This window comes from Oreochromis aureus, linkage group 14, assembly GCF_013358895.1.
Source record: "Oreochromis aureus strain Israel breed Guangdong linkage group 14, ZZ_aureus, whole genome shotgun sequence".
In the NCBI taxonomy this organism is placed as follows: domain Eukaryota; kingdom Metazoa; phylum Chordata; class Actinopteri; order Cichliformes; family Cichlidae; genus Oreochromis; species Oreochromis aureus.
Window position 1 is genome coordinate 32,674,190 of NC_052955.1, and position 24,697 is coordinate 32,698,886.

The following is a 24,697-nucleotide window of genomic DNA, read 5'->3' on the forward strand; positions in this document are numbered from 1 at the left end:
AGATATGAATATTTTATGGATAGTTCTACTACCTGATGAGTTCCACTTTAAGATACACTCTGGTATGTCACTGGATCCTGTCACATATATAATACTGGCATGATATGGTTCCACTGGTCCACCGAGACTGAGACCTAACCCCTTACCGCACGATCTGATATCGTCGTGTTCTCAGATCATCATACTAAATGTTGTTCCAGGATCAACATTGCAAGTGACCAATCAGAATGTTGTGACGTCATACTTTTGCGACTTCGGGAAAAACCGCCGTAAAACAAAAAACTGTACTTAAGCTGCGAGAAACCGCCTCTGTCCACCGATCAACGGACCCTGACCCTAATCCTAACCCCAACCCTTTAATAAACGGTAAGCACAATTGATATTGTCCTTGCAACATTGGAATTTCATAAATGCACGAATGGCTTGGCGCGCAAAAGAATAACGTCACAACAATGTGATTGGTCACTTGCAATGTTGAACCTGGAACAACATTTTCATGATGATCTGGGAACAACACCAACACGACGATATCAGATCATCCCCCATGACCCCAAATAGTTGTGGTTGATGGCTGACTCAACCTGAGTCTGGTTTTTATAACAGGTTTTCTTCCTGTTATAAAGGGAGTTTTTCCATCCCACTGTTGCCAAGTACTTGTTGTTTGGTGCTATATAAATATAATTGAATTTAAATTAATTGAATTAAGAAAGAAAGGTCACTGAAAATTAATACAAAGCTGCTTTGAATAGTTCTGTGATGTAACATTTCTGGCCCAATAGAACGACAGTGCCCCAATCCATAGGACCTGAAAAGTCTATGAATGGTGTGATGAGTATGAAAATCATGGAAATCATATGATACAGCCTGTGCAGAAATTGATAGTGATGACATAAACAAAAAAGATGCTGATATTTATGCACACATAAAGCTGCGGCATCCAGCCCTCTGCTGGACTGACACGGTGCTGCTGGAGGCTTTTACTCAGCTGTTTCTGAAAAGCAAATGTGCAAAAGATACTGACCACTATAATACACAATCTATATTTATCTGAGACAGCATTTAATTATGTGTGTGCATTATGGGTGTGTGAGAGTATTTTAAATACAGTAGTGAGTAACACCCAGTGCTGCTGTGTGTTTTATTTACTTGGACACACCTACAGCTTTTGGAAGATAAAATGAAACTTTAATGATCCCTGTAACCAAAGTGGGTCACTGCGGCATGAGACAGAGTGTTGAAAATTGGGTATAAAAATTGAAACAAATCAGTCAATTTGGCACAACATTGTTGATTTCAGCTTGCGGAACATGATTGTGAAAAATGAGATGTGTCGGATAACAGCAGGAGGACTTCCACAATGGAAATTTTTTAAAAAACAAATACAAACAAATTGTAGAAGATATGACAATATGCAAATGATAACTAGCCAAAAATGAAAAATGCTGATTTGGACATTAAGTCACAGAAAGTATAGAAAAGGTGCAGAGTGATCGTCACGGTGAACGTCCCGCTGGTGTGGAATGAGTGGAAATGTGCTTATATGGATTTTCCCACCTGTCTTTGACACAGTGACCTTTTGATGTTGCGTTTTTACAGTGTGGTCCAGTGTAGAAAGCTTGGATGGGGCGGGGGGTGCAGGGGGCGGCAGAGGGAGGGAGCTGTGCATACGCCATATATGGGCACACCACCGACTCTGCATCGCTATTGGCTGCGGGCCTTATGCAGCTGCTTGTCAACAAGATGGCCTTCCTCCTCTCGCCGTTTTGACACTGATTATTTTGGTATCCCCGAGAACATACCGTAAAAAGCTTGTGTCACTTCTAAATAGATAGTGGTCGAGCGGCTGTTGATAGTCCTAACAAGGCCTACGGTCAGCTAGACTGTGTCCAGAGAGCTGACAAGCACGCCATCCTCGTTGGTTGCCACCACTTAGACAAGGTTGATAAATAGAAAGTAGCTGCTGGCTAATGACGACGTTAGCCTGCGAGTGAGCTAGCTTAGCTACGTGGACACGGATAGTTAACTCGTGTCACCTGCATTTGACCAGACAGAGTGGTCTGGTTGGAGCGAAATTCAGCGAGGAGACACTTGTCATCGACAGCCTGTTGGTTAAGAAGGTTGTCTGCTTCAGTTAAAACCACTGAGGTAAGCCAGTTGCCAAAATACAACGCTCGGGGTCTTTTTTAAAAATCGTAGCTTGCTAGCAAACGCTGTCATGTTATTATGCAGGTAAGTTGTGCTATTCAGCTAGCAACCTTGGTAGCTACTAACCGACCTGTTTGCTATGTGTGATTACCCATTAATAATCTATATGAAGTATTCAAGTCTGTAGAAGATTTTTTTAGGTTACCCTCGACGTTAGGTTATGTTAATTATTAAAGTGTTGGAAACTTGGCCAATAAGGTGATGGGAATTTTTACGTTACTACGCCGCTGTGTAAGCTAACTGTTTGCTGCTTGCTCAGCCAGCTACTGGTTTCCCAAAGACATTGAGATGATAACGAGCATCAAATGATTACAATAATAACAACAACAAAAATAAGAGTATTTGTTGCTGGTGATGGTGTTTTGTGATGCCCCACTTGTTGGTTGCGAGTGTGGAGAGGTTGGCAGTATTTCAGCTAGTTTTCAGAGTTGTTTGGTTACCTTAAACGCAACTAAGAAAGGTAAGGGATAACCTGCAGGCCTCCGATAGCGAAGACTAAATAGTCTGTGGCACAAATATCTAGATATATGCACTGCGCTAAAAAATAAACTTCTCTTTCGTGTAATGTTGTTTGTTTATAAGCCCATATGAAGAAGTTTTTGTGACTGTAGCTTAAACTCTATTTTAAAAAGTCCATCTTACACGGAGTTCAGTTTGATGTGATTTTGTTTGCAAGTGTTTGATTTGCCCTCCTCCTTTCAGATGTTCAGTTGGATAACACTGTTGACACAGTGGCCTTTGTGATTGAATCAAAACTTGCATCACAGTCTAATTTGTGATGTTTCAGCACAAACGTGCAGACACGCACACAGATGCAGTGAGTCCTGCAGTGAGTCCTGCAGTCCAGTCAGCCACACTCCCCAGGTGTCCAGACAGAAAGCCTGCTCTCACGTAATGTTCCTGGGCAGACTGCTGGAGCAGTGGCTCTGCCCTATTGTTGTGTTGACAGTTTGCAGCAAAGCTGGCCTGCTGGCTGCTCGTCTGTTGCATTGTCTTCATGCAGCGAGGGAGATTGAGCTAAGGCTTTTTGGCATGCTTGGGTCCCATCATTCGTCAGCTTTTGGCCGTCTGGCTGAAATGCTGTGAAAAAGAGAGCGGGAGAGCTGGAGGATGGTTGGAAGGAGTTTGAGTTACTCTCACTCTCTTAGTGTTATTCAGGCTGACTTCTTTGCAAAGATGGCATTAGACCAGCAGCTGACAGTCTTAAAGGGAAAAACAGCAACACAATCTTAAGTTAAATGCTTTGGTTCAGCATCTGCTAATCCGCCTTGTTAAACCTTAAATTAGAGTTTACAGGGATGTAGTACACTGTGTGTTCAGAACTGTGCTCACCTGGTGAGAGTGAAACTGCTCTTCATTTGTATAGGGAAATGAGTCCTTCCAGCAGAAATTGAGTTTTGATGTAAAAGGTCAAACCTGCAAATCTGTTCTAAGAGCAGGATCTTGTGAGCAAATAAATACCTTTTTATATGTGTTGTGTGCAGCTATATTGGTCAGATTTTCATAGTAATCAACAGGCGTTTGGCTCTGACAGAACAACTGAGTAAAACATTTGCTTTTGGACGCAGTTGTGTAGTTGACATTTCTTCAGTAGGCTTCAGTAGCACCATCAGTGCATGAGATGGGGCAGTAGCTCATATTGTCCATGTCTTACCTGGTGGCTACATCTAGGCTGTGGAGTTCGGTGTGTACTTTATACATGCGCTAAGTCATTATTGTTGTTTTTATTCTTTTTAGTTTATTTGGCAGTTTGTATATGTAAACGCACAGTTAAGGAATTGGTGGTATCAATCGCTACCTTTATACTGGGACAGGTTTGGAGGGATTAGTTTGTTACAGGATGCGTAAAACCAAGCTTTTATTCACAGCAACTGGCTCTAATGAATAGGGAATAACTTACAATAGCTGGTCAGTCTAGTACAAAATATTATAACTGAAAGAGAAATTAATCTCCAGCTTTGTCTAGGCCTTGATGTACAAAAACAAAACAGGAGTACAGCTTCTCTCACACATGCTCTTTATGTGCAGACCTCAAGTATACACGAGTCCACACATATACGTTTTTTTGTTTTGTTTTGTTTTTTTTGAGCAAACTGATTTTAACATGAATTTTTAATCATCATATTTATCACTGTTAGTTTTTACAAACATGGCTAAATAAACCAACATACGACTTGCTATTCACAAAGTTCATTACAAATATTACAAATAACATATTGTGAATTTAGGTTTATCAGACAGCTGCTGCTGCTGCTTCTTCTCTTTCTTGTGGTGGTGATAATTATTGAGGATAGCTTGTAGTGAGTGCTATAAATAGCTGCAGCAGTATATATTGGACTGCTTTTCTTGTATAAACTGATGTGCTTTTGCCTCTCATTAGTAGTTTGGCCAAAAGACTGTACTTTTAAAGCTAAAAATAGGTGTATAGCACAGCCAATAACATTTGAGATTTATACATTTTTACATCTTGACACACAGCACAACAGAATAAATGTGTAAGCGCTTTTCTTTGTACATACTCACAGTTGAGTTGTGAATCAGTTGGTATGAGTGTTCTGCATTGTACTGCAGTGCACTGTAATGTGGCCCAATAACACAAATGTAGACTCATAAGGGCAATAATCATGGGGCATGATCATTTGAGGATGTGGAATTGCGATACAGTGTGTCATTCAGTCTCTCTGTCAGAATTGTTACACACCCTGGTTGACAGGTTAACTTCAAAGTTTCATAATTGATTAAATCACCATCATAACTAAATGAATCACCTTCATATCTCTATGATGTCTCCTTAAAGGAAGAGTTAAGCTGGTCAGACAATTGTTGTGCTGTCATTTAAATGTATACTTATTTAGCATGCACAGCCTGGAAATTGCTGTTCACCTGGGCTATCTGGTGGCATTCGTGTTCTGATGTACTATTAGTCAGTCATCTGACAACAGATGCAAGGAGTTATGCAATATCAGTGGAACTGCGTGTTAAGCTTTATGGAAACGGAGAATACAGTGAGTGAATACAGAGAGCAGGAAGTAAAAGAATAGACTTTCAAAGCTGCTAAAACCCAGAGGAGCAACCTGGCTGAGTCCCACTGCTTGCCAGATTTTCATAGAACTGAACAGTTTTGTTCTTTGCCAGTGCCAACACATCCACGAATAGAGAAAGAGGGTTTTCCCCAACCTTCTTTTAGTTTTGTTTTTTGTTAGTTTCCTTATAGGTAGGAAAGTAGAAGGAAATTACAAAAATAAAAATGTGACTATGTTTTTTTATTTTTTAATTACCATTTTTATATTTACAGGAATGTAGGTGCTAAAAAGTCTGGTCTGCAGTTAAAGTGGCTGATGTGTTGCGTGTGAGAGACTTCATAATAGATTGCTGCTGTGGGCAGACGGTCTCTCTTCTGACCCCTCTTATTATGCCATCCAGTATGGTATGAAAGATGGATTGCTTGCAGTGAGAATAGGGAGAGAGAAATGGATAAAAAGGAGGACGAGAATAAAAGCGTTTAATAGACATCTGTAAGGGGTCGTGGAGCGAGGCAGGAAAAAGGGCTCGCTAGCTGCTTTTTTTTCTTTTTTTTTCTTTTTTTTATTCCTCACAACAGTATAATCTCAGCTCTTAGCCGTGTTGTTGCTGTGTGATTATAGAGGAAGCGTTTGAATTGGTTCACCACACTGTGTGGGCGGTGTTTGGTTTTTGCACCTCTCTGAGCTATTCCATTAGTCCAAATGTACAAAGCACCACCCATCCAGTGTGTCAGACGAGAGGCACAACCAACGAAAATGGAAAGCAGGGTTCGGTAAAAACAGTCATACAGTAAACAGGTCTTCGATTAGCTGTGTTATCAGGCAAGGTAGGTTTGAGAACTGCCAACCACTGGGGGTTTTCAAGTGTTGCAATACTAGTTTATGTGATCCATTAAAACACACCCTGTATGAACTTAAATGGCCATTTCTCCTTAGCAGTTGGGATTACAATACATACATGATCACCAGTTTTCTTTTTGCACAGTGCCATCTTGTTGTTCTATCTGGGAATATTTATTATGGCCTGTAGTAGAACAATCTCCCCTGTCACCCTTTTTGAGGAAATCACAAGAAATATGACATCATAACTGAATGAAAAAGGGTGAATGCAACCTCAGGAGAACTGTGTATGACCCTGATCAACTTCAGCACCAAACGGGTACTGTAGCAGTCGATCAAAAGTTAAACACAGAAAGTTAATTACAGATAAACAAAGCTGCTTTTTGTGAAAAACTCACTGGAGCCTGCTTCATATCTTAACCCAGAGATCTGAGCAGACATGCCACACCAGAAAGCGAGAGAGGGCTCAGTTGTTGTTGATATCATTTATAGTTTGACAACTGGACGTGTCAACATGGTGTTCAACACAGCGAGCAGTTGTTACTGTTGTTGTCTCATCTCGCCATGGCTGTAAAAACTTCTCATGCAGTGCTTTAGAGTCTTTAAATCATTTATATAGGGGTCAGGATGTCCCCGTCAGCATAGTCTGACAGTCGTTTTTAACAAAATATTGCCATTTGTGAAGGGTCAGTAAACGAATCAAACATGATTCAGACTACGTGTCAGCTGGGATGGGTGGTCAGTTTTTATATCTGTATTTCTGTGGTTACAGTCAGGTCTGCTTTAACAGTTTAAACATTTTGCTTACGACTGACAGATGAGGTGTAATTATTCAAGCTGTTCTCAGATGTCATGGACACTTTCAGGTTAGCAGTGTGCCAAACGTGTTGCTCTGTTGCCACTTGTTCTTTAAGTGTGCCGGCACGTTCCTGGCAGTCCATACAGCTGGCATAGCTGCTGATGCAAAGCATGCTGGGTGGACTAAAGGCTTTCCCTCTTAGCCTGCAGCATATGCTCCTTGCCAGGGAAGAAAGGGTGAGAGCAGGAAAAAGGGCTACAACAGTTTCACTACTAGCCCGCCTTCTCTGCTGTTTGCTAAAAATAGATCCATCATATGCCTGCATGCTCCTCCCTGTGTTGCCTTCTATTAAGTCCTCTTTGAAGCCTGGAGATGCAGAGGGAGCAGGGGAGAGAGGAGAGTCCATTTGGCTCTTTTGTGTTCTGTCTTTCATCCCTTTCATCTGCAGGCCACAGACCCCAAACCTGAAATGGAATCCCTCTAATTCGATTTTAGAGGCTCCAAAGCGAGTGAGATGATCTTGGTGCACAGTAGCAAATGTAACAGCTAATCAGGTTTGGCCAGAGTAGGAGGCAGACCAGTTGTGATTAGTCCAACAGCAGTAGGATGATTGTTCTGTTCTCACCCGTTTAGCGGCGCCGAATGTGAACTCTGTGAATACTTCACAGCAGCTGTTGAGGACAGCCCCAATTGGCCATTGATTATCTGACTTAATCTCAGGACTGATGAACACTGATGAACTGCAGTTTAACTTCTTTCCTCTTCTACTCCCTTTTCCCTCTATCCTGTTGTTGTAGGTTGTATGCCCAGCGCCCATCAGGTTGGCTCTAGGACAGGGAGCCGACAATGAAAACTCCGGGTGTTTGCTGGCCAGTGTAGATGCCGATATGCCACGGTGGTCCGCATCCTGATGGACCGAGACACCTTCTCCCACATCCGGCTGTGGTGCCCACGCCCCTTTGGCACCTACTCCCAGAACAAAGCTAGGAATCCAGGCTCAGGGGGCAGTGGTGGAGGTAGTGGTGGTGTGGCAGGGTCCCCCTCCCTCTGCAAGTCTGAGCCCTCTTCAGGTGCCAGAAATGAAGATGTAGGGATGATAGTGGGGGTGCACGAGCAGAATGGAGAAGAGGAGGATGTGGGTTCAGAGAACACTCCACCTGAACCTGAGCTTGACTCCAGCTCCCTCACACAGAACCAGGCTACTCAACCCCCTTCAGCCCCTCCTACACCACCCTCCTCTGGGTCCCAGATGGAAGATGGCCGTGTGTTGTTAGACACCTGGTATGTCATTAAGCCTGGTAATACCAAGGAGAAGATTGCCTTCTTTGTTGCACACCAGTTCAGTGGAGCGGGACAGCCTAGACCCAGTGCAATGAAGGTAAGGAGGTGAAACAGTGAAGCAGTATTGTATTTATTTATTTTGTAGTTATATATATTTTTGTAAGAGATTTTAGTTAATTAAGACATTTAATACAAAGAACTAAATGCATTATTTTTTTTTAAACAGGTCAAAGGTAACTGGGCAACTGACTGCAGTAAAGCGAAAAGGCGGAGGCGATGTTCATCCTATGACCCTCCGACACGCTCCCAAGCCTCAGAGTCACTTCTCAGCAATGACCCCTCCCATACACCTCCCAGCCCTGATGAACCACAGCTGGGAGGGGTGAATGAAACGGACCTGCTTTCAGTTGCAGAGATGGTTGCCTTGGTTGAGCAGAGGACTGCCATGGCCCTTCAAGGGATTGTGGGTGTTCATGGTAACCAACAGCACCACCAGCCCTCTATTACCACTCAGAGCCCGGGCCTTACCCACCACCAGCACACTCTTCTGCGGGGCACAGTGTCAGACCCCTCTCCTATGGTTTTTGTGTCAGACAGTTCCAGTGGTCAACCCTCCAAAGAGGTCCAGAAGTCGTCGTCTCCCATCCAGACAGACCAGCAGCTTGAGGAGCAGCAGCAGGAGTCATTCAGGGTTGCCCAGGCCATTGCACACTTTGAGTCCCAGAACCTGGAGAATCAGCTCCATCTGGGCCCTGGTTCTGGCATAGAGTCCTGTAATCAAGACAGGGGAAGGGAGTGTAGGAGAGGAGGTGAGTCTGGTACGGTAACACCTCCTCCACCCCCCAGCCACAGTCATGGTGAGGTTAGGATAGCTTTCAGAGTGTCAAATCTGGACCCGCGGTCTCAACTGGAGCCAGCTGGCAGGTCCCGCTGTATGTTTATGAGCTGTGGTGGTGGGAGTAATCAGGCAGCAGCCAGGGCCAAAGAGAAAATTACCTGTGACCTATACCAGCTCGTCAGTCCCTCATCAAGAGACCCTGGTAGTCTGCTGCTTGCTGCCACAACTGCTTCCCCGAAACCAGATGGAGACCTCCATCACCCAGACAGGCCGGCCTGTGGCAGCCCAGACCCAACCCAGGAGCTCTCTTCTGGGGAGAAGAAGGCTGTAGGTGTAGGAAGGGAGCGAGTGACTGGTTTCCATGTGGAGGTGGTGGTGACAGGTGCTGTGGATCAGTGTGTGTTTTATGGCAAGGACAGTACAGAGAATGTGCAGGAGGAGACTGTATGTTTTGCTATGCCTAGTGGGGGAGGGGGCAGTGGGGGTGTTGGAAGCTCTACTGACCCCTCATGTGACGATCCCCCTCCTGGACAGCTCTTTTTCCTTCAGCCCCCTCGGGCTGAGGAGGAGGATGTAAAAGGAACGGGCCCTGGCAGTGGGTCAGGAATGTGCTCTTTGGACTGCGCCAACAACAACAGTCCTGGGGCAGGGGTGGCAGTGGGCTCAGGGGAGCGGGCGACCCGACCAGACTCTCCTAGCGTTGGAGAAGACTGTTCAGACCCTTCACTGTGTCGCCTCTACCGTCACGTTTCCCATGACTTCCTGGAGATCCGCTTTCAGATTCAGCGACTCCTTGAACCTCGACAGTACATGCTACTGCTCCCTGACCACATCATGGTCAACATCTTCAGCTACCTACCAACACGCTCGCTGGCAGCCCTAAAATGCACCTGCCACTACTTCAAGGTGTTGATTGAGACGTATGGGGTGCGAGCTGTGGATTCACGGTGGAATCAAGACCCTCTCTATAGAGATGACCCCTGCAAGCAGTGTAAGCGACAATATGAGCGTGGGGATGTTTCTTTGTGCCGTTGGCACCCCAAACCTTACCACCATGACCTGCCTTATGGACGTTCCTACTGGATGTGCTGCCGGCGTACAGATAAGGACACGCCAGGCTGCCGTGTTGGACTCCATGATAACAACTGGGTCCAGCAGCCTGCTGATGGCTCTCAACCCATCCGCACCAAGCGGGAAGACAGGAGGGAGGAAGCTAGGTAGAGAAGAAAGGGCACACCTCACATACACCAACTCTCATCTCATTCTGTGCACCTCCTTCTTTCCCACTCTCATCTGATCAGAGGACAAACAGGAACAGAGAGGATCAGCACTCCAGGACTGTTTTGTTTTTCTTTGCTGCAGCACTCCTTCCTCATACCTACCCTCAGTAGGAGGTGTTTCAGTGGTAAAGAAGGAAGAGAGGTGTGTCACTCTCCTTGCCTTGTTTGTTTGTTTTTTGTTTTTTGAAGCCCTCCAGAATCCCTCTCTCCCCACTGTGCTCCAGAGTGGTCACTTTGAAAAGTTTCCATACCAGGGTTGGGGTCCCTACTGCTGCTGTTATTCAACCCTTTTTCTGCCTCTTAATCATTCGGGTTCTTGTCTAACTCTGCACATGGTTGTTAGGTAATACATGTGAAAACTTTGCAGTGTATTTGATTGAGATTAGCATCCATAAAGTGACGCATAAAAATGTAATGCCCTAGAGCCTGCTTATTATGATTATTATGATTATTATTATTATTATTCCCAGAACTTGTTCTATGTTTCTGTGTCGTATCACAAACTTCCATGTTTGCTGTACAATGGTGCTTCAAGGAATGAGCTGTACCGAGTCCAACAGATGTAAAACTTTTCAGTGGTGGAATGTTCAGCATTAATATAGAAATGTGATTGTATAAAGCAAACTTTTTTTTTTTTTTTTTTTTTTTTTTTTTTCCGTTGTACAAGGTTGCCATTTGTACCTGTCCTGCACCATGCATTTCTATTTTCTGAATGTGCTGTAATGTTGTACACGTCGATCAGTCCCCTGATAATGCTGCTGAAATCATTGCCTGTGTCACTGATGTTAATTCTGAAATAGCCATACCATTGGTTAATGACAGGCACGGTCTCTGCACACTGGCTGAGACTGAGATTTTAGGGCCGTGTCATAGTTTCAGATTGGACCCTAACCTTGCTGACCAGCCATAAAGAGGAGCCACTGAGAACTTTCTGGTTTACAGAGAATCATGGGAGATGAACCTGATTAAGTTCAGGGGGATTGAATGGGGGGGGGGAGAGAAACTTGATGTCACTTTGGAAAAGCCTGATGTCACTTTGTATGGTTTGATTGACTTGCTTGTTTGCCTTTTTTTTTTTTTTTTTTTTCCCCCCTTTGGCTGTTTTTTGGGGTGTGTGTCAGATTGTTTGCTGTTGTATTTGCTTTTATTTCGAGGACTGAGTTCTCCCTGTACCAGTCTGTCACCCTACTAAACCTGCAAAGATTTTTTTTTTTTTTAAAGTATTCCATGTTTGTTTTAACCCCTAGCTCTCTTCCTTTCCTCCACCCCTCTCCGTCCTCCGATCTGGCAGAGGGCAGTGTTTGCCAAAGCTGTCATTCATGCTTTGAAGTGGGTTAAACCAACTACCACACGCCGCAGAAACTCTCTACACCAGCTTCCAGCCTTAAAAGCCCCCCTACCTCTTACCCACCCTGCAGGAGACTGAGGCATCAGATACCTCACAGATGATCAAGAGTATTGGGAGTTGCACAGGACCCTGTAAGTGGCTAGATTTCAGATGCTCGACAGACTTCATTCAGCTCTTCTGGATCCACCCAAAACTCTTAGAGTGGGAGTGTAAGATGAACAGTGCCTGGTGACTGCTCTGACTCTCCATTCTTAGGGAGGGGAAAACAAAAAGCCACCTCCTTCTCTCCCACCGCCTTTCTCTCTCTTGCTTTTACACTCCCAGACCCTCCCCCCCCTCCCCGCAAGCTGACAGACTGGATATTAAAGAACTGATGTGATGAATGATGCTGAAACTGCATGGAGATGGGAAGGTGGTTGGATAGTTATGGGAGACCTGTGGGTTCCAGATGTGTACAATGCTCATGGGAAATATCTGCTTAAATAAAAACAGAAGTGATGATTAAAACTGGAAATCTGAATCACTACCTGGTTTGTGTGGTGTCTCAACAGCCAAGTTACGATTGACTTGTAATCTGTGTCACTGTCACTAAGTCCCTGCATATTTATGGAGTAATATTAGAGCCGACTCGATTATTGGACACAATACAAACAACCTTTTTCCCTCCCTTGAAACTGCTTTTAATGGAAAAACGGGAGTGAAGATGGGCACAGTATGAGCACACATGTTGATGGGTGGTATAAAGCAACTCCAAACTTTTCACTGATTTTCTTTTTTTGTTTTTGAGACAGTTTTAAAGGAGGTTAGAAAAATCTTTAGGCTTTATTGAGTTAACTTCTGTTAGAATTCAATCTTCACACCTTTCGAGATCGACCTGTGATTGAATCACGATGTAACCGTATACAGTAATGGCATTTTAACCTGATAAAGCATTTTTCAGACTGCATTACTTATGCTTTTTAAAACTGGACAAAAGTAGAGAAGGACCATGCTGTGTCAGAATGCAGCATGGTTGTATATTTGCATGTGTGCGTACTTTGAACTACTTTAAAATGAAGAAAATAGCTTAAGTGCAGTGACCAGTGTTTGCCAACAGATGGCAACACTGTATTTATTTCTTGACATTTAAAAATCCACCTTCATTAAGCAACATAAGGACTCTGTCATGCATAGTATCCCCACATGAAAACTGCTACAGCCATCATGATGAGAGCGTTGGCGTCCACGGCGTTCTTCCACACTGGGTCCTCACTAATGTCGGGCATCTGCACCGGTCCCTCAGGTTCCTCTTCCTCATTGGTCGCAGAGGAGCTGCCACCCTGGCCAAAAAACCGTTTGATAAGGTGGCAGATCCCAGACTGCTCTTCCTCTTCAGCCACTGAAAGGGAGAAAGAGTTTCTAAGCTGCTTTAGTGAGTGTTTGTTCTGTTTTTCTCCATTTTTTTCTTACCTGCATCGCTTTTATTCTCCCTCATCCTCCTGCTGGCCTCTCTCCTGGCCCTCCTCCCTTTTTCCTCTTGCTCCCAGTCCAGATCTTTTCTCTCCTCTTTGGAATGACGAAGGCTGAACACCAGACGATGAAGCTGGAAGGCATGTTTTTGTCATAAGCATTTGATAAATAAGACCTTATTTTGGCCCTCAGTGAATCAGTGCTGTGTAAATCACTTACATGCTGGTCATCTATGGGCTCGCTGCAGCAGCTGACCAGCAACACGAGCGCTGATGTGCAGAAGAAGAGGATAATGGCAAAGTGGAGGTAATGGATCCCACACACCAGGTAAGGGCAGCTGGAGGGGAAAATACAGCTGCCGGTACCAAACCAGAACTCGAGTAACATCCGACACAAACCCATCAGCAGACCACCAATCAGGCCCCAGAAGGCACCCTGCAAGTGGAGGAAGATGAGTGTGATGTCATATAAGTGTGACTTCACCTGGTGTTTCATCCCTGTAATGTTGGTAGATGATATCTCACCGTTTCATTGACCCTCTTGACAAACACAGCCAGGAGGAAGACGGCAGCGATAGGGGGAGCCAGATAGCTGGAGACGGACTGGATGTAATCAAACAGCTGACCGCTCTGTGCCGCCTGCACCACGGGGATCCAGCAGATACTGACAGCTACAATACACAGAACCCAGACTCTAAAGACCAGAGGAAATATGAGAGTTTGGTAAATCAGATCAGTTTTATGAACTTCTGCTGTTTATATTACTTTCCTAGGAAAGGAAATGAAGAACTTCTTGTATAGTGTCTTCAGCAAGGTGTAATTCTGTAAAACTGTACTGCTTGTTATTTAACAAAAGACCTAAATATAAATCACAGTAATTACATTTTTCAGCTCAATGACATATACAGTGTATGGCATTGTTAGCTGAGGCTCTGCAGTGTAAACTGTATTCATGAAGCAACAGCCTGCCATCAGGAAAAGACGTCATCAGGAAACAGCCAGACAGATTGGTGCACAGATAAACACTTCACCGGAGAGATTATTTCTGCTTTTTAAAAATGAATGCAGAGAAGTTTAGAGGAGAACTATTATTAATTTCTTGATTTTCTGACATGTGTGTTGTTACAGTGTTAGATGTGCATATTAAACATGGCCATAGTTTCAAATAATGAGGTCAGCGTGTGTGCAACAAGTTCTTTTTGGTTATTTTTCTACTCCTGGTTCATTTTGACAAGCAAAGTAAGAGCAGATATTCCTAAAACGATCGTCTCAGGGACGCTCCTCCGGTTCCAAACCTTCAGTTTACGAGGGGCTGCAATCAGTAGCAAGTTAGCCTACACGGAGCAAGTGGATGAACAGAAGGGCAGTCCAGTATAAGATAAATAAGATTATTTTATGTGGCTAATGCCAGGTTACTCAAGCAGAGTCCAAGAAAAAGGACCCCTTTTTGGTTATAACATTGAGTGTTACAGAAAGCATGCTGCACTGTACCTGCCTACGACGATGAGCTCACGCTCAGTGGCCTGTGGTCTGATACGGGTCCAGATGTCCATGGTGAACAAAGTGCTGCTGCTGTTAAAGATGGAGGCCAAAGAGGACATGAGAGCAGCCAGCATCACAGCCAGCATCAGACCGCGCAAACCTGGACAAAAGCGTGACAGGAAGCAGAGCAGGGGTCATGTAATGCAAAACAACCTTCTTCTTCTTTTTTAAAATGTAGCCAATAATTGTGTGTCCTTACCATCCGGCATTATTGATATCACCAGTTTAGGATAAGCTATATTGGAGCAGCCCACCTCAGTCCCACAAATGTTTTTGCAGAGTTCAGGGACCACACAGCCAACCTCATCTATAAAAACACACACACACAACGTTCAGACACATCACCCGCCTACAGCAAGTCAAGCTTACAAGCGAGAGTTCAAAAAGCTTAATGGAATTATGGTCTTGGATTTGAGATGAGTCACTTTTGACGATTTGGTCTCAAAAGAGCCAGGTGGGCTCAGAAGGATGCAGTGTGCACCTGCCACTACTAGTGTAGCCCACAGACCTGGGTAGAGAATCCTGCTGATCATGCCGGGGAACACCATGAGGAACATGGGCAGCAGTTTGAGGTAGCCGCACATGATGCAGCCGGCCTTCACGTCCGTGATGCTGCGAGCTGCAAGGCACCGCTGTACAATCACCTGGAGAAAGACACAGACTAACGATATATGATTTAACTATTTAGTGCTCACAAAAAATTGTGCCTAAAGGTTCAGACATTTGCTTTAAAGTAGCAACTGTTAATGCAGTAATTCTGCATCTTATGGGCCTCATTAGTGTAACACAGCATGTGAGGATGCTTTACTGGGAGGCAAATGAAATGTTTTTCTTTTATTCTTCACCAGCTAGACTATTTTTTCTGTATTGTTACACTTAGTTGGTTCCTCCTCCTCCTCCTCCGGACAGGCGCCCTTGTACCAGGTTATCAGCTTGACTTCAGTGTATCGTAAAGGCAGTTACAGTACTGTATGTGCACTACAGCTGGCTCCACAGTGTAGTGATTTACACATTCGCCTAACAAGAGAAAGATTCTGGGTGGAGACATGAATCCCTTTGGGGTAATGCCAGGAAGGGAATAAGACTGTGAATAAAAGTAGGTTCTTCTGTGAGCTGCAGTAAGCCTCTCTGAGTCAGCGGTACTGTGCGCTGACTGCATAAACAGAGAAGTTGAGAGAAAGGCTACAAAGTTTGCAGCTCAAACTTAATGTCTAGGTCTTCAAATATTGATTTTTAAGAACTACTTTACTAATACTGGTAAAGTGTGTCATTTAAAGTTGTAACTCTGACAACATATGTTACTGTATTTCACCTTTTATGTTAGTTGAAGCTGTTAGAAACTGGCTGAACTCCCTGGCTAATACCAGCTCCCCAAACCAAAGTACTTCCACTGATATAAAAGTCACCTGATCTGTACACCAGTACCAGATGCCCCCTATTGGAATCCCAATCAGCACCCCGGGCCAGGGCAGGTCACCTGCAGCTGGGTCTCTCAGCAGGTTGAAGGCATCCGCTCTGGGGGTGTAGCAGTGGGAGGAGATGTTGTAGCGCTGGGGTTCCAGGGAGGTGAAATTAAGCGGCATGGCGGAGCTGTATTTATTAAGCAGAGCGCTGTAGCCCCCGACTTTAGCAAATGCTAGAGGTGAGAAGGAGAAAGTGTGAGGATATTTTGTGCTCCCTCGTAGGCTGATGATGCTCAAAACACACTCAATTTCCCAAAATCTCAAACAGGACTCTTGCGTGTGCGTGTAAGCGTGTTGTGTTTTAACTGCTCAATACTCCAGAACTCTCTTGTTGTGTCAAACTGATATCCTAACTGAAGACATGAGTCAGCTGCTGAAGCAGCACTAACTGCTCAGAGGATTAGTTAATATTCTACAGCAGTGCTAGACTGTGATTTCAAGCCGTTTTTGTAAAGAATGGTTGTAGAGTCAGCGAAAGGTGTGGCAGGGCTGCATCTCTGCACTGTCAGCACACTATACACCTCTACTGTAATCAAGTCAATGATTGCAGACCCTGGTTAACATCTTTCCTGTTGTTGTGAAACTGCTGGGGACCCAGGTGTGACCCGCGTGTTGTGTCGTGCTGCAAAGATTGGACTCACAGAAGCCGGTGAGGACAAAAGCCCCAGCAATGATGACAAAAGTCTGAACTGTGTCGGTGTACATCAGCGCAGCCAGCCCACCTGGTAAGACACACACAAACACACACACACTGAAATCCACACACTGACATGGAAAAAATCTCTGTAATATTTTGTGAACGTAAAGTTGGCAAGAAATCTGAATACAGGACCCTGATATTATTTTTTTTAGTCTAATGGGGCGAGTTATAATATCATTGCATTCCGCAAAAGACCTTTCACTAAACCCTCCAGAAACATAAACGTTAAATAAATGTTAAAAATTGATTTGCATGTTTTTGAGTGAAATAAATATTTGATCCCCAAGCAAAACAGGACTTAGTACAGGACAGAGAGACCCTTGTTGTCGAGCATGTCTCTTATACTTGGTCACCAGGTTGGCTCACATCTCCGCAGGGATTTTGGTCCACTCCTCTCTCAAAATCGTTTTGGCTTCTTGGCTGCTGCTTGGCCACTCAAAGCTTCAAGTGGCTCCACAGATTTTCTACAGGATTGAGATCTGGAGATATGCAAGGTCACTACCCTTCAATGGACTGAAGTCATCCTGTACCATTAGCAGAAAAACAGTCCCAAAGCACTGATGTTTCCACCTCTATGCTTGACTGTGAGGATGGTTTTCTTTGGGTCATACTCAGCATTTCTCTTCCTACAAATATGGTGGGTTGATTTGATGCCAAAGAGTAGTGTGTTACTGATGGTATTTTTGGTGACTGTGGTCCCAGCTGCCTTCAGATTATTAACAAGCTCCTATCATGGAGTTTTGTGTTGTTGTGGAATTTTCTGTTAAAAAAGTCTGCAACAAGGTCAGCTGAGGTCAAGCTACACTGCTAAAAAAATAAAGGGAACACTTAAACAACACAATGTAACTCCAAGTCAGTCACATTTTTGTGAAATCAAACTGTCCACTTAGGAAGCAACACTGATTGACAATCAGTTTCACATGCTGTTATGCGAAAGTACAGACAACAGGTGGAAATTATAGACAATTAGCAAGACATCCCCAATAAAGGTGGTGACCACAGACCACTTCTCAGTACCTATGCTTTCTGGCTGAAGCACCTTAATCTAAATGTGAGAATAAACTAGAATTTTCCCCATTACAGTGTTGATCCACCTCCTTTCTCGTGATCTATCCCTGACATCCTTTGACAACTCTTTGGTCTTGTCTGTCTTTGGTCTAGCCTTACCATATGGTGATGGACAGGCTAGAATTGCAGAACCTGATCTGTGGACAGGTGTGCGTTATACAAATAACAAGTTGAGATCAGAAGTATCTGTAATTGACTCACTGATTGATTGCAATCAGACAGCCAAATCTGTAGAAGCCATAATTCTGGCTGTGTTGTAGGGGATCAAATACTTATTTCCTGTACTGTATAGACCAGGGGTGGGGAACTCCAGGCCTCAAGGGCCGGTGTCCTGCACTTTTTAGATATCATCCTGGGTCAACACACCTGAATCAAATGATTAGTTCATTACCAGGCCAGCCAGCCATTTAAATCAGCTGTGCTGGATCAAGGACACATCTAAAACCTGCAGGACACTGGCCCTTGAGGCCTGGAGTTCCCCGAACCCCTGGTATAGACCTTACCATACCTGTAACAGTGTACAAAGCTGTTATTAAGAGAAGGGCGATGACAGCCACGTAGATGTTCCATCCTAACGCCTGCTGGATAAACACAGCTCCTGAAAACATATCCACCTGGAGAGAGACAGAGATTGAATGAAGAGAGAAATACACACAATAGGGACAGTTTTTTAAAACACGTGTGCACTAATGGGATCACTTACTGAGATCTTAGTCAAAATGTACAGTAACAGTGAGATAACTGACAGGTAGAGGCTGATTCTGGTCCCACCAAACCTCTTCTTCAGGTACTGAGGCATTGTGATCACCTGGCACAGCACATCATCTCATCACACCAGTGAATGGCTACACTTTATGATGCCTGAAATACAGCACAGGCTGAACTTCTTACCCCGGCTGTGAGGTAGACGGGTACAAACACCCAGCCGAGCAGCAGCACGATAAACAGAGCCTGGCACATAAAAACGAACAACACACAAAAACATGTGACATATTTAGACCTTCTTCCTGTCACTCGTTGTCATTTACAGTGTGTTTAATGTAGGCAAATAAGGTGACTGTTACACTCCACTCAAACCCTCCAACGGCGATGCCACCAGCTGCCCCGGTGCCTGCCAAACCAACAAAGTGACCACTGCCGATGTTGCTGGCAAACAGAGATGCACCAACCTGCAAAAACCACACGAGATACCGATCCAGCAAAATTACAGGAGCTTTTAATAAATAATTGATCATTAAATTAATTAAACTGGCATTTCAAAGGCTTAAAAATCACGAAAATTATTGAATATTTGGTCATTTTTTGCCACGAAGGTGTTGAGAGGGAGAGAGAGAGAATTTGAAATCTGGCACTACATAAAAAACAAAAACTAATTAATGCAATCAATTGAATTTTGATGCCCAGGATTTCTGCTTCAGGCTCTGTACATACATTTGATGCATTACTCGACTCTTCCTCTGCACAAAATGGACTGGTTACTCCAGTCAGAGGCACTATCACAGGAAAAGGCGAAAGAGATCTATGAAGCACGCAGAAAACGTAACAGTAAAATGCAACACTGACACTGCAAGTAAGACAAGAGAAACTATTTTAATGTGAATTTGTGATTGTTACAAGTGAAACAGCAGAAGCAATAAATATTCTCTTCACTGCTGTTTATTTCTAACAGATCATTAGAGTGATCAGCAGTGATCAGTGAGATGCTTGGCTACAAGTTGAACAGCCACAAGGGGCAATACCCTCCATGGAGAAGGAGGCTAGAGGGCAAAGTAGCACGAAGGGAGGTTAGCCAACTAACGGAGTTGCAGAAAGGTGCGACAAAGAAGGTGCATAAGAAATACAGCAAGCTGTCCATACCTGAGGCCTTGGAAACTGCCAAGCAAAGACTCACAGCCTTGGCCACCCGCTTGAGGAGGTACACCAGAGAGAGAGAAGGCAGGAGAATAAACCAGCTGTTCTTCACAGAACCAGCAAAGGTGTACTCTCAGTGGCAAGGAACAACAACAGAACAGCACCACCAAGGCTGGAGACGGAGCAATGCTGGAAGAGCATATGGGAGAAGGACGCAACCCATAACGGCAATGCTCAGTGGCTAGTGGATCTGAGGGCAGACCATAGCGACCTCCTGAACAGGGTCCAGTAACCATCACAGTGGCAGATATCCAAGAAAGGGTCTCCAGTATGAAGAGTTGGACAGCACCAGGGCCCGACATGGTTCACGCCTACTGGCTGAAGAAGCTGACTGCACTCCACGGCGTCTGGCAGCACAAATGAACCAGCTGCTAGTTAACGAGAGACACCCGGAATGGCTAACCGAAGGTCGGACGGTCCTGATCCCCAAGGACCCCAAGAAGGGACCGGTCCCATCCAACTACCGACCAATAACCTGCCTCAGTACTACATGGAAGCTCCTGTCAGGCATCATATCGGCTAAGATGAACAGGCACATGGGTCAATACATGAGCGGGGCACAGAAAGGATTGGCAAGAATACCAGAGGCGCAAAACACCAGCTACTGGTAGACAGAACGGTCAGCCGAGACTGCAAGACCAGACTGACCAACCTGTGCACTGCCTGGATTGATTACAAGAAGGCCTATGACTCAATGCCCCACAGCTGGATACTGGAATGCCTAGAATTGTACAAGATCAACAGGACCCTAAGAGCCTTCATCAGGAACTCAATGGGGATGTGGCGTACAACACTAGAGGCCAACCCAAGCCCATAGCACAAGTCACCATCAAGTGCGGGATCTACCAAGGAGATGCTCTGTCCCCACTGCTGTTCTGCATAGGCCTGAACCCCTCAGTGAGATCATTAACAAGACTGGCTACGGATACCGACTACTAAAGCGGAGCGGTTGTCAGCCACCTCCTGTACATGGATGACATCAAGCTGTATGCCAAGAGTGAGCGAGACATCGATTCACTGATACACACTACCAGGCTATACAGCAATGACATTGGAATGTCGTTCGGACTGGAGAAGTGTAGTCGGATGGTAACAAAAAAGAGGGAAGGTAGTCAGAACTGAGGGGATTGAACTACCAGAAGGCAACATTGCAGACATAGAGGACAGTTACAAGTACCTGGGGATCCCGCAAGCGAATGGGAACCATGAAGAGGGCGCTAGGAAAGCTGCAACCATCAAGTACCTGCAGAGGGTCAGGCAAGTCCTGAGGAGTCAGCTGAACGGTAAGAACAAGATCCGGGCCATCAACACCTACGCCCTGCCCGTGATCAGGTACCCTGCTGGGGTAATAGGCTGGCCAAAGGAGGAGATAGAAGCCACTGACATAAAGACAAGAAAGCTCCTTACCATGCATGGAGGGTTTCACCCCAAGTCCAGCACCCTGAGGCTGTACGCTAAGCGGAAGGAAGGGGGCGGGGACTGGTGAGTGTCAGCACCACAGTCCAGGATGAGACAAGAAACATCCACGAATACATCACGGAGATGGCCCCAACTGACAGCGTGCTCAGTGAATACCTCAGGCAGCAGAAACCCAAGAAAGAGGAGGAAGGCGAGGAACCATCATGGAAGGACAGGCCCCTGCACGGTATGTACCACCGGCAGATAGAGGAGGTGGCTGATATCCAGAAATCCTACCAGTGGCTGGACAAAGCTGGACTGAAAGACAGCACAGAGGCACTAATCATGGCAGCACAAGAACAAGCTCTGAGTACAAGATCCATAGAGGCTGGGGTCTATCACACCAGGCAAGACCCCAGGTGCAGGCTGTGTAAAGATGCCCCAGAGACAATCCAGCACATAACAGCAGGGTGCAAGATGCTAGCAGGCAAGGCATACATGGAGCGCCATAACCAAGTGGCGGCATAGTATACAGGAACATCTGTGCGAGTATAACCTGGAAGTCCCGAGGTCAAAATGGGAGATGCCCCCAAGGGTGGTGGAGAATGACCGAGCTAAGATCCTGTGGGACTTCCAGATGCAGGCGGACAAAATGGTGGTGGCTAACCAACCGGACATAGTGGTGGTAGACAAACAGAAGAAGACAGCTGTAGTGATCGCTCATGAGAAGAGCTTGTCTGAGAACAGCTATGTGCATAAGACTGTAGCGGTTCGAATGACAGCAATATCAGGAAGAAGGAACACGAGAAGCTGGAGAAATACCAAGGGCTCAGAGAAGAGCTCGAGAGGATGTGGAGGGTGAAGGTGACGGTGGTCCCGTGGTAATCGGAGCACTAGGTGCGGTGACTCCCAAGCTAGGCGAGTGGCTCCAGCAGATCCCGGGAACAACATCGGAGATCTCTGTCCAGAAGAGCGCAGTCCTGGGAACAGCTAAGATACTGCGCAGGACCCTCAAGCTCCCAGGCCTGTGGTAGAGGACCCGAGCTTGAAGGATAAACCGCCCATGCAGGCGTGCTGGGTGTTATTTTTAATTTTTTTTTATATATATATATATATATATATATATATATATATATATATATATATATATACATATATATACATATATATATATATATATATATATATATATATATATATATATATATATATATATATATATATATATATATATATATATATATATATATATATATATATATATATATATATATATATATATATATATATATATATATATATATATATATATATATATATATATATATATATATATATATATATATATATATATATATATATATATATATATATATATATATATATATATATATATATATATATATATATATATATATATATATATATATACATATATATATATATACATATATATATATACATATATATATATATATATACATATATATATATATATATATATATATATATATATATATATATATATATATACATATATATATATATATATATATATATATATATATATATATATATATATATATATATATATATATATATATATATATATATATATATATATATATATATATATATATATATATATATATATATATATATATATATATATATATATATATATATATATATATATATATATATATATATATATATATATATATATATATATATATATATATATATATATATATATATATATATATATATATATATATATATATATATATATATATATATATATATATATATATATATATATATATATATATATATATATATATATATATGAACATTTAAAGACCTTCAGTAATCCTGAAGAACTATTTCTTAAGATAATGTTAAAAACTACAAGAAAGTCTGGTGACTTGAAAGAAAATTATCCAGAAAGGTTGCTCAAGACCTTTGCAGAGTTCTGTATAAAACCTATTCCTTCAACAGAGTGTCTGTATAACACTTAGAGCTTACTTTGAATAAAATAATCAGTGAAAACGTGGAGCTTAGAGCTTATTTCAAACCGAAACTCAGAACATAACCTGCTCCAGATCAGTTTGTGATGAGCATAAGTTTCCATGGTGCTCTAGCCAGAGAAAGAGAGCCACTTCATTAATCCCACTTTTTTGTACAACCCTCAGGCCAAAAAAATACAGCTGAATGAGAGAGAATGCAACAGGAAAAGAAAAATAGACGCATTCAGACATACAAATGTTTTCAGGTCATGTCTTTCATCCTGTTTTCCTTCTCTCACCCCAACCGGTCGCAGCAGATGGCCGCCCCTCCCTGAGCCTGGTTCTGCCGGAGGTTTCTTCCTGTTAAAAGGGAGTTTTTCCTTCCCACTGTCGCCAAAGTGCTTGCTCATAGGGGGTCATATGATTGTTGGGTTTTTCTCTGTATCTACTGTACAATATAAAGCGCCTTGAGGCGACTTTTGTTGTGATTTGGCGCTATATAAATAAAATTGAATTGAATTGAAAATGCAAATAGTTTGCGGCTCATTTTCAATTTCAGAACTGATGATGTTCGGTTGAAGCCTCATATTCAGAAATTTAGCATTTTTCAATACAGGAGGAGTGTGTGCTCATTCACAATCACTCACATTTATGGAGAATTATTGTTTGATATACTGTTCATGTTTTAAGATACTGCAAAAAGATTCTATCCAGATTCAATATTTAAAAATCCAATGATGATAGTATCTTTGTTATACACCGCCTTTGGATAAACCGCGAAGTATGGCACAATTGTTTTAAAATTACTTCAAACTTTGGTATTTCTGTGCAGCACCTATTACTGGCTGATGAATACAGTGAAGATATTAAGCCAATAACAGTTTAAAGTGTACATTTATTGTGTATCTACTGAACTCACCGGCCACCAGGTCATGGTACGACCGGCCAAGAAATATCCCCCAACTGTCCCACGATTGGTCCGAAACATGGACTGGAACATGGAAAAGTGCGTAAACATCAAAGATGATCAGAATAATCAGGAATTCTCTAAGGCACACTTACCCAGACGCCAACACTTATCACCACAATGAAATATCCAACAATGATGGAGATGTCTGCTGGATTGCTGATGGTCACCTTGTCGGCCATTGCTCCACTTGTACCTAAAAACACTCTAAAACTTGACTTGATATGATTCCTTAGAGGTAACCTGTTTGGGTTTACCTGCAACTTTTCTTCGAGTAAAGCTTTTTTAAAAATCTTGGTATCTACAAAAGAAAATACACCTACATTTCAGCATCAACTTGACTACAAAGATGATCAGCAGTTAGGCAGCAGAGTTGGGGCGAGTGGTCTAAGTGAGAGCTCTGGTCACTTTTGACAATGGGCAGATTCAGCAGTTTATTAGAGTAATTATTAACACTAAACCATGAAAAACATGCCTTGAGTTAAGTAGCTCCACTGGATTTAATTAATATTTTACACGCACAATTACCCACTTTATGCATGTCCTGCATCTTTCATTCCCATAACAACCCGTAATG

General features: G+C 43.3%; 2 protein-coding genes across 2 annotated transcripts; one reads left to right on the forward strand and one right to left on the reverse strand.

Moving 5' to 3' along the window:
• Positions 1 to 1,717: 1,717 nt before the first annotated feature.
• Positions 1,718 to 12,134, forward strand: fbxo46 (F-box protein 46). The gene is made up of 3 exons (XM_031741544.2): positions 1,718 to 2,145; positions 7,665 to 8,245; positions 8,375 to 12,134. The coding sequence occupies exons 2-3, from the start codon at positions 7,778 to 7,780 to the stop codon at positions 10,205 to 10,207; spliced, it is 2,301 nt and encodes a 766-aa protein (XP_031597404.1). The 5' UTR covers positions 1,718 to 2,145; positions 7,665 to 7,777; the 3' UTR covers positions 10,208 to 12,134.
• Positions 11,354 to 24,522, reverse strand: slc5a2 (solute carrier family 5 member 2). The gene is made up of 15 exons (XM_031741527.2): positions 24,216 to 24,522; positions 24,073 to 24,144; positions 18,900 to 19,004; positions 18,727 to 18,786; positions 18,539 to 18,643; positions 18,344 to 18,449; positions 16,709 to 16,789; positions 16,011 to 16,240; positions 15,113 to 15,248; positions 14,804 to 14,911; positions 14,554 to 14,704; positions 13,588 to 13,756; positions 13,283 to 13,498; positions 13,064 to 13,196; positions 11,354 to 12,992 (listed from the first exon to the last, which is right to left on the reverse strand). Exons 1-15 carry the CDS (start codon positions 24,300 to 24,302, stop codon positions 12,778 to 12,780), a joined length of 1,974 nt encoding a protein of 657 aa, XP_031597387.2. The 5' UTR covers positions 24,303 to 24,522; the 3' UTR covers positions 11,354 to 12,777.
• Positions 24,523 to 24,697: the final 175 nt, after the last annotated feature.

Coding starts and splice junctions, on each gene's coding strand:
- fbxo46 (XM_031741544.2), top strand. CDS start 7,778: ATGGACCGAGACACCTTCTCCCACATCCGGCTGTGGTGCCCACGCCCC. Junction 8,246..8,374: donor CTAGACCCAGTGCAATGAAG/GTAAGGAGGTGA, acceptor TTTTTTAAACAG/GTCAAAGGTAACTGGGCAAC.
- slc5a2 (XM_031741527.2), bottom strand. CDS start 24,302: ATGGCCGACAAGGTGACCATCAGCAATCCAGCAGACATCTCCATCATT. Junction 16,790..18,343: donor AGCTTTGTACACTGTTACAG/GTATGGTAAGGT, acceptor GTGTCTTACCAG/GTGGGCTGGCTGCGCTGATG. Junction 13,499..13,587: donor TCAAGAGGGTCAATGAAACG/GTGAGATATCAT, acceptor CTCCACTTGCAG/GGTGCCTTCTGGGGCCTGAT.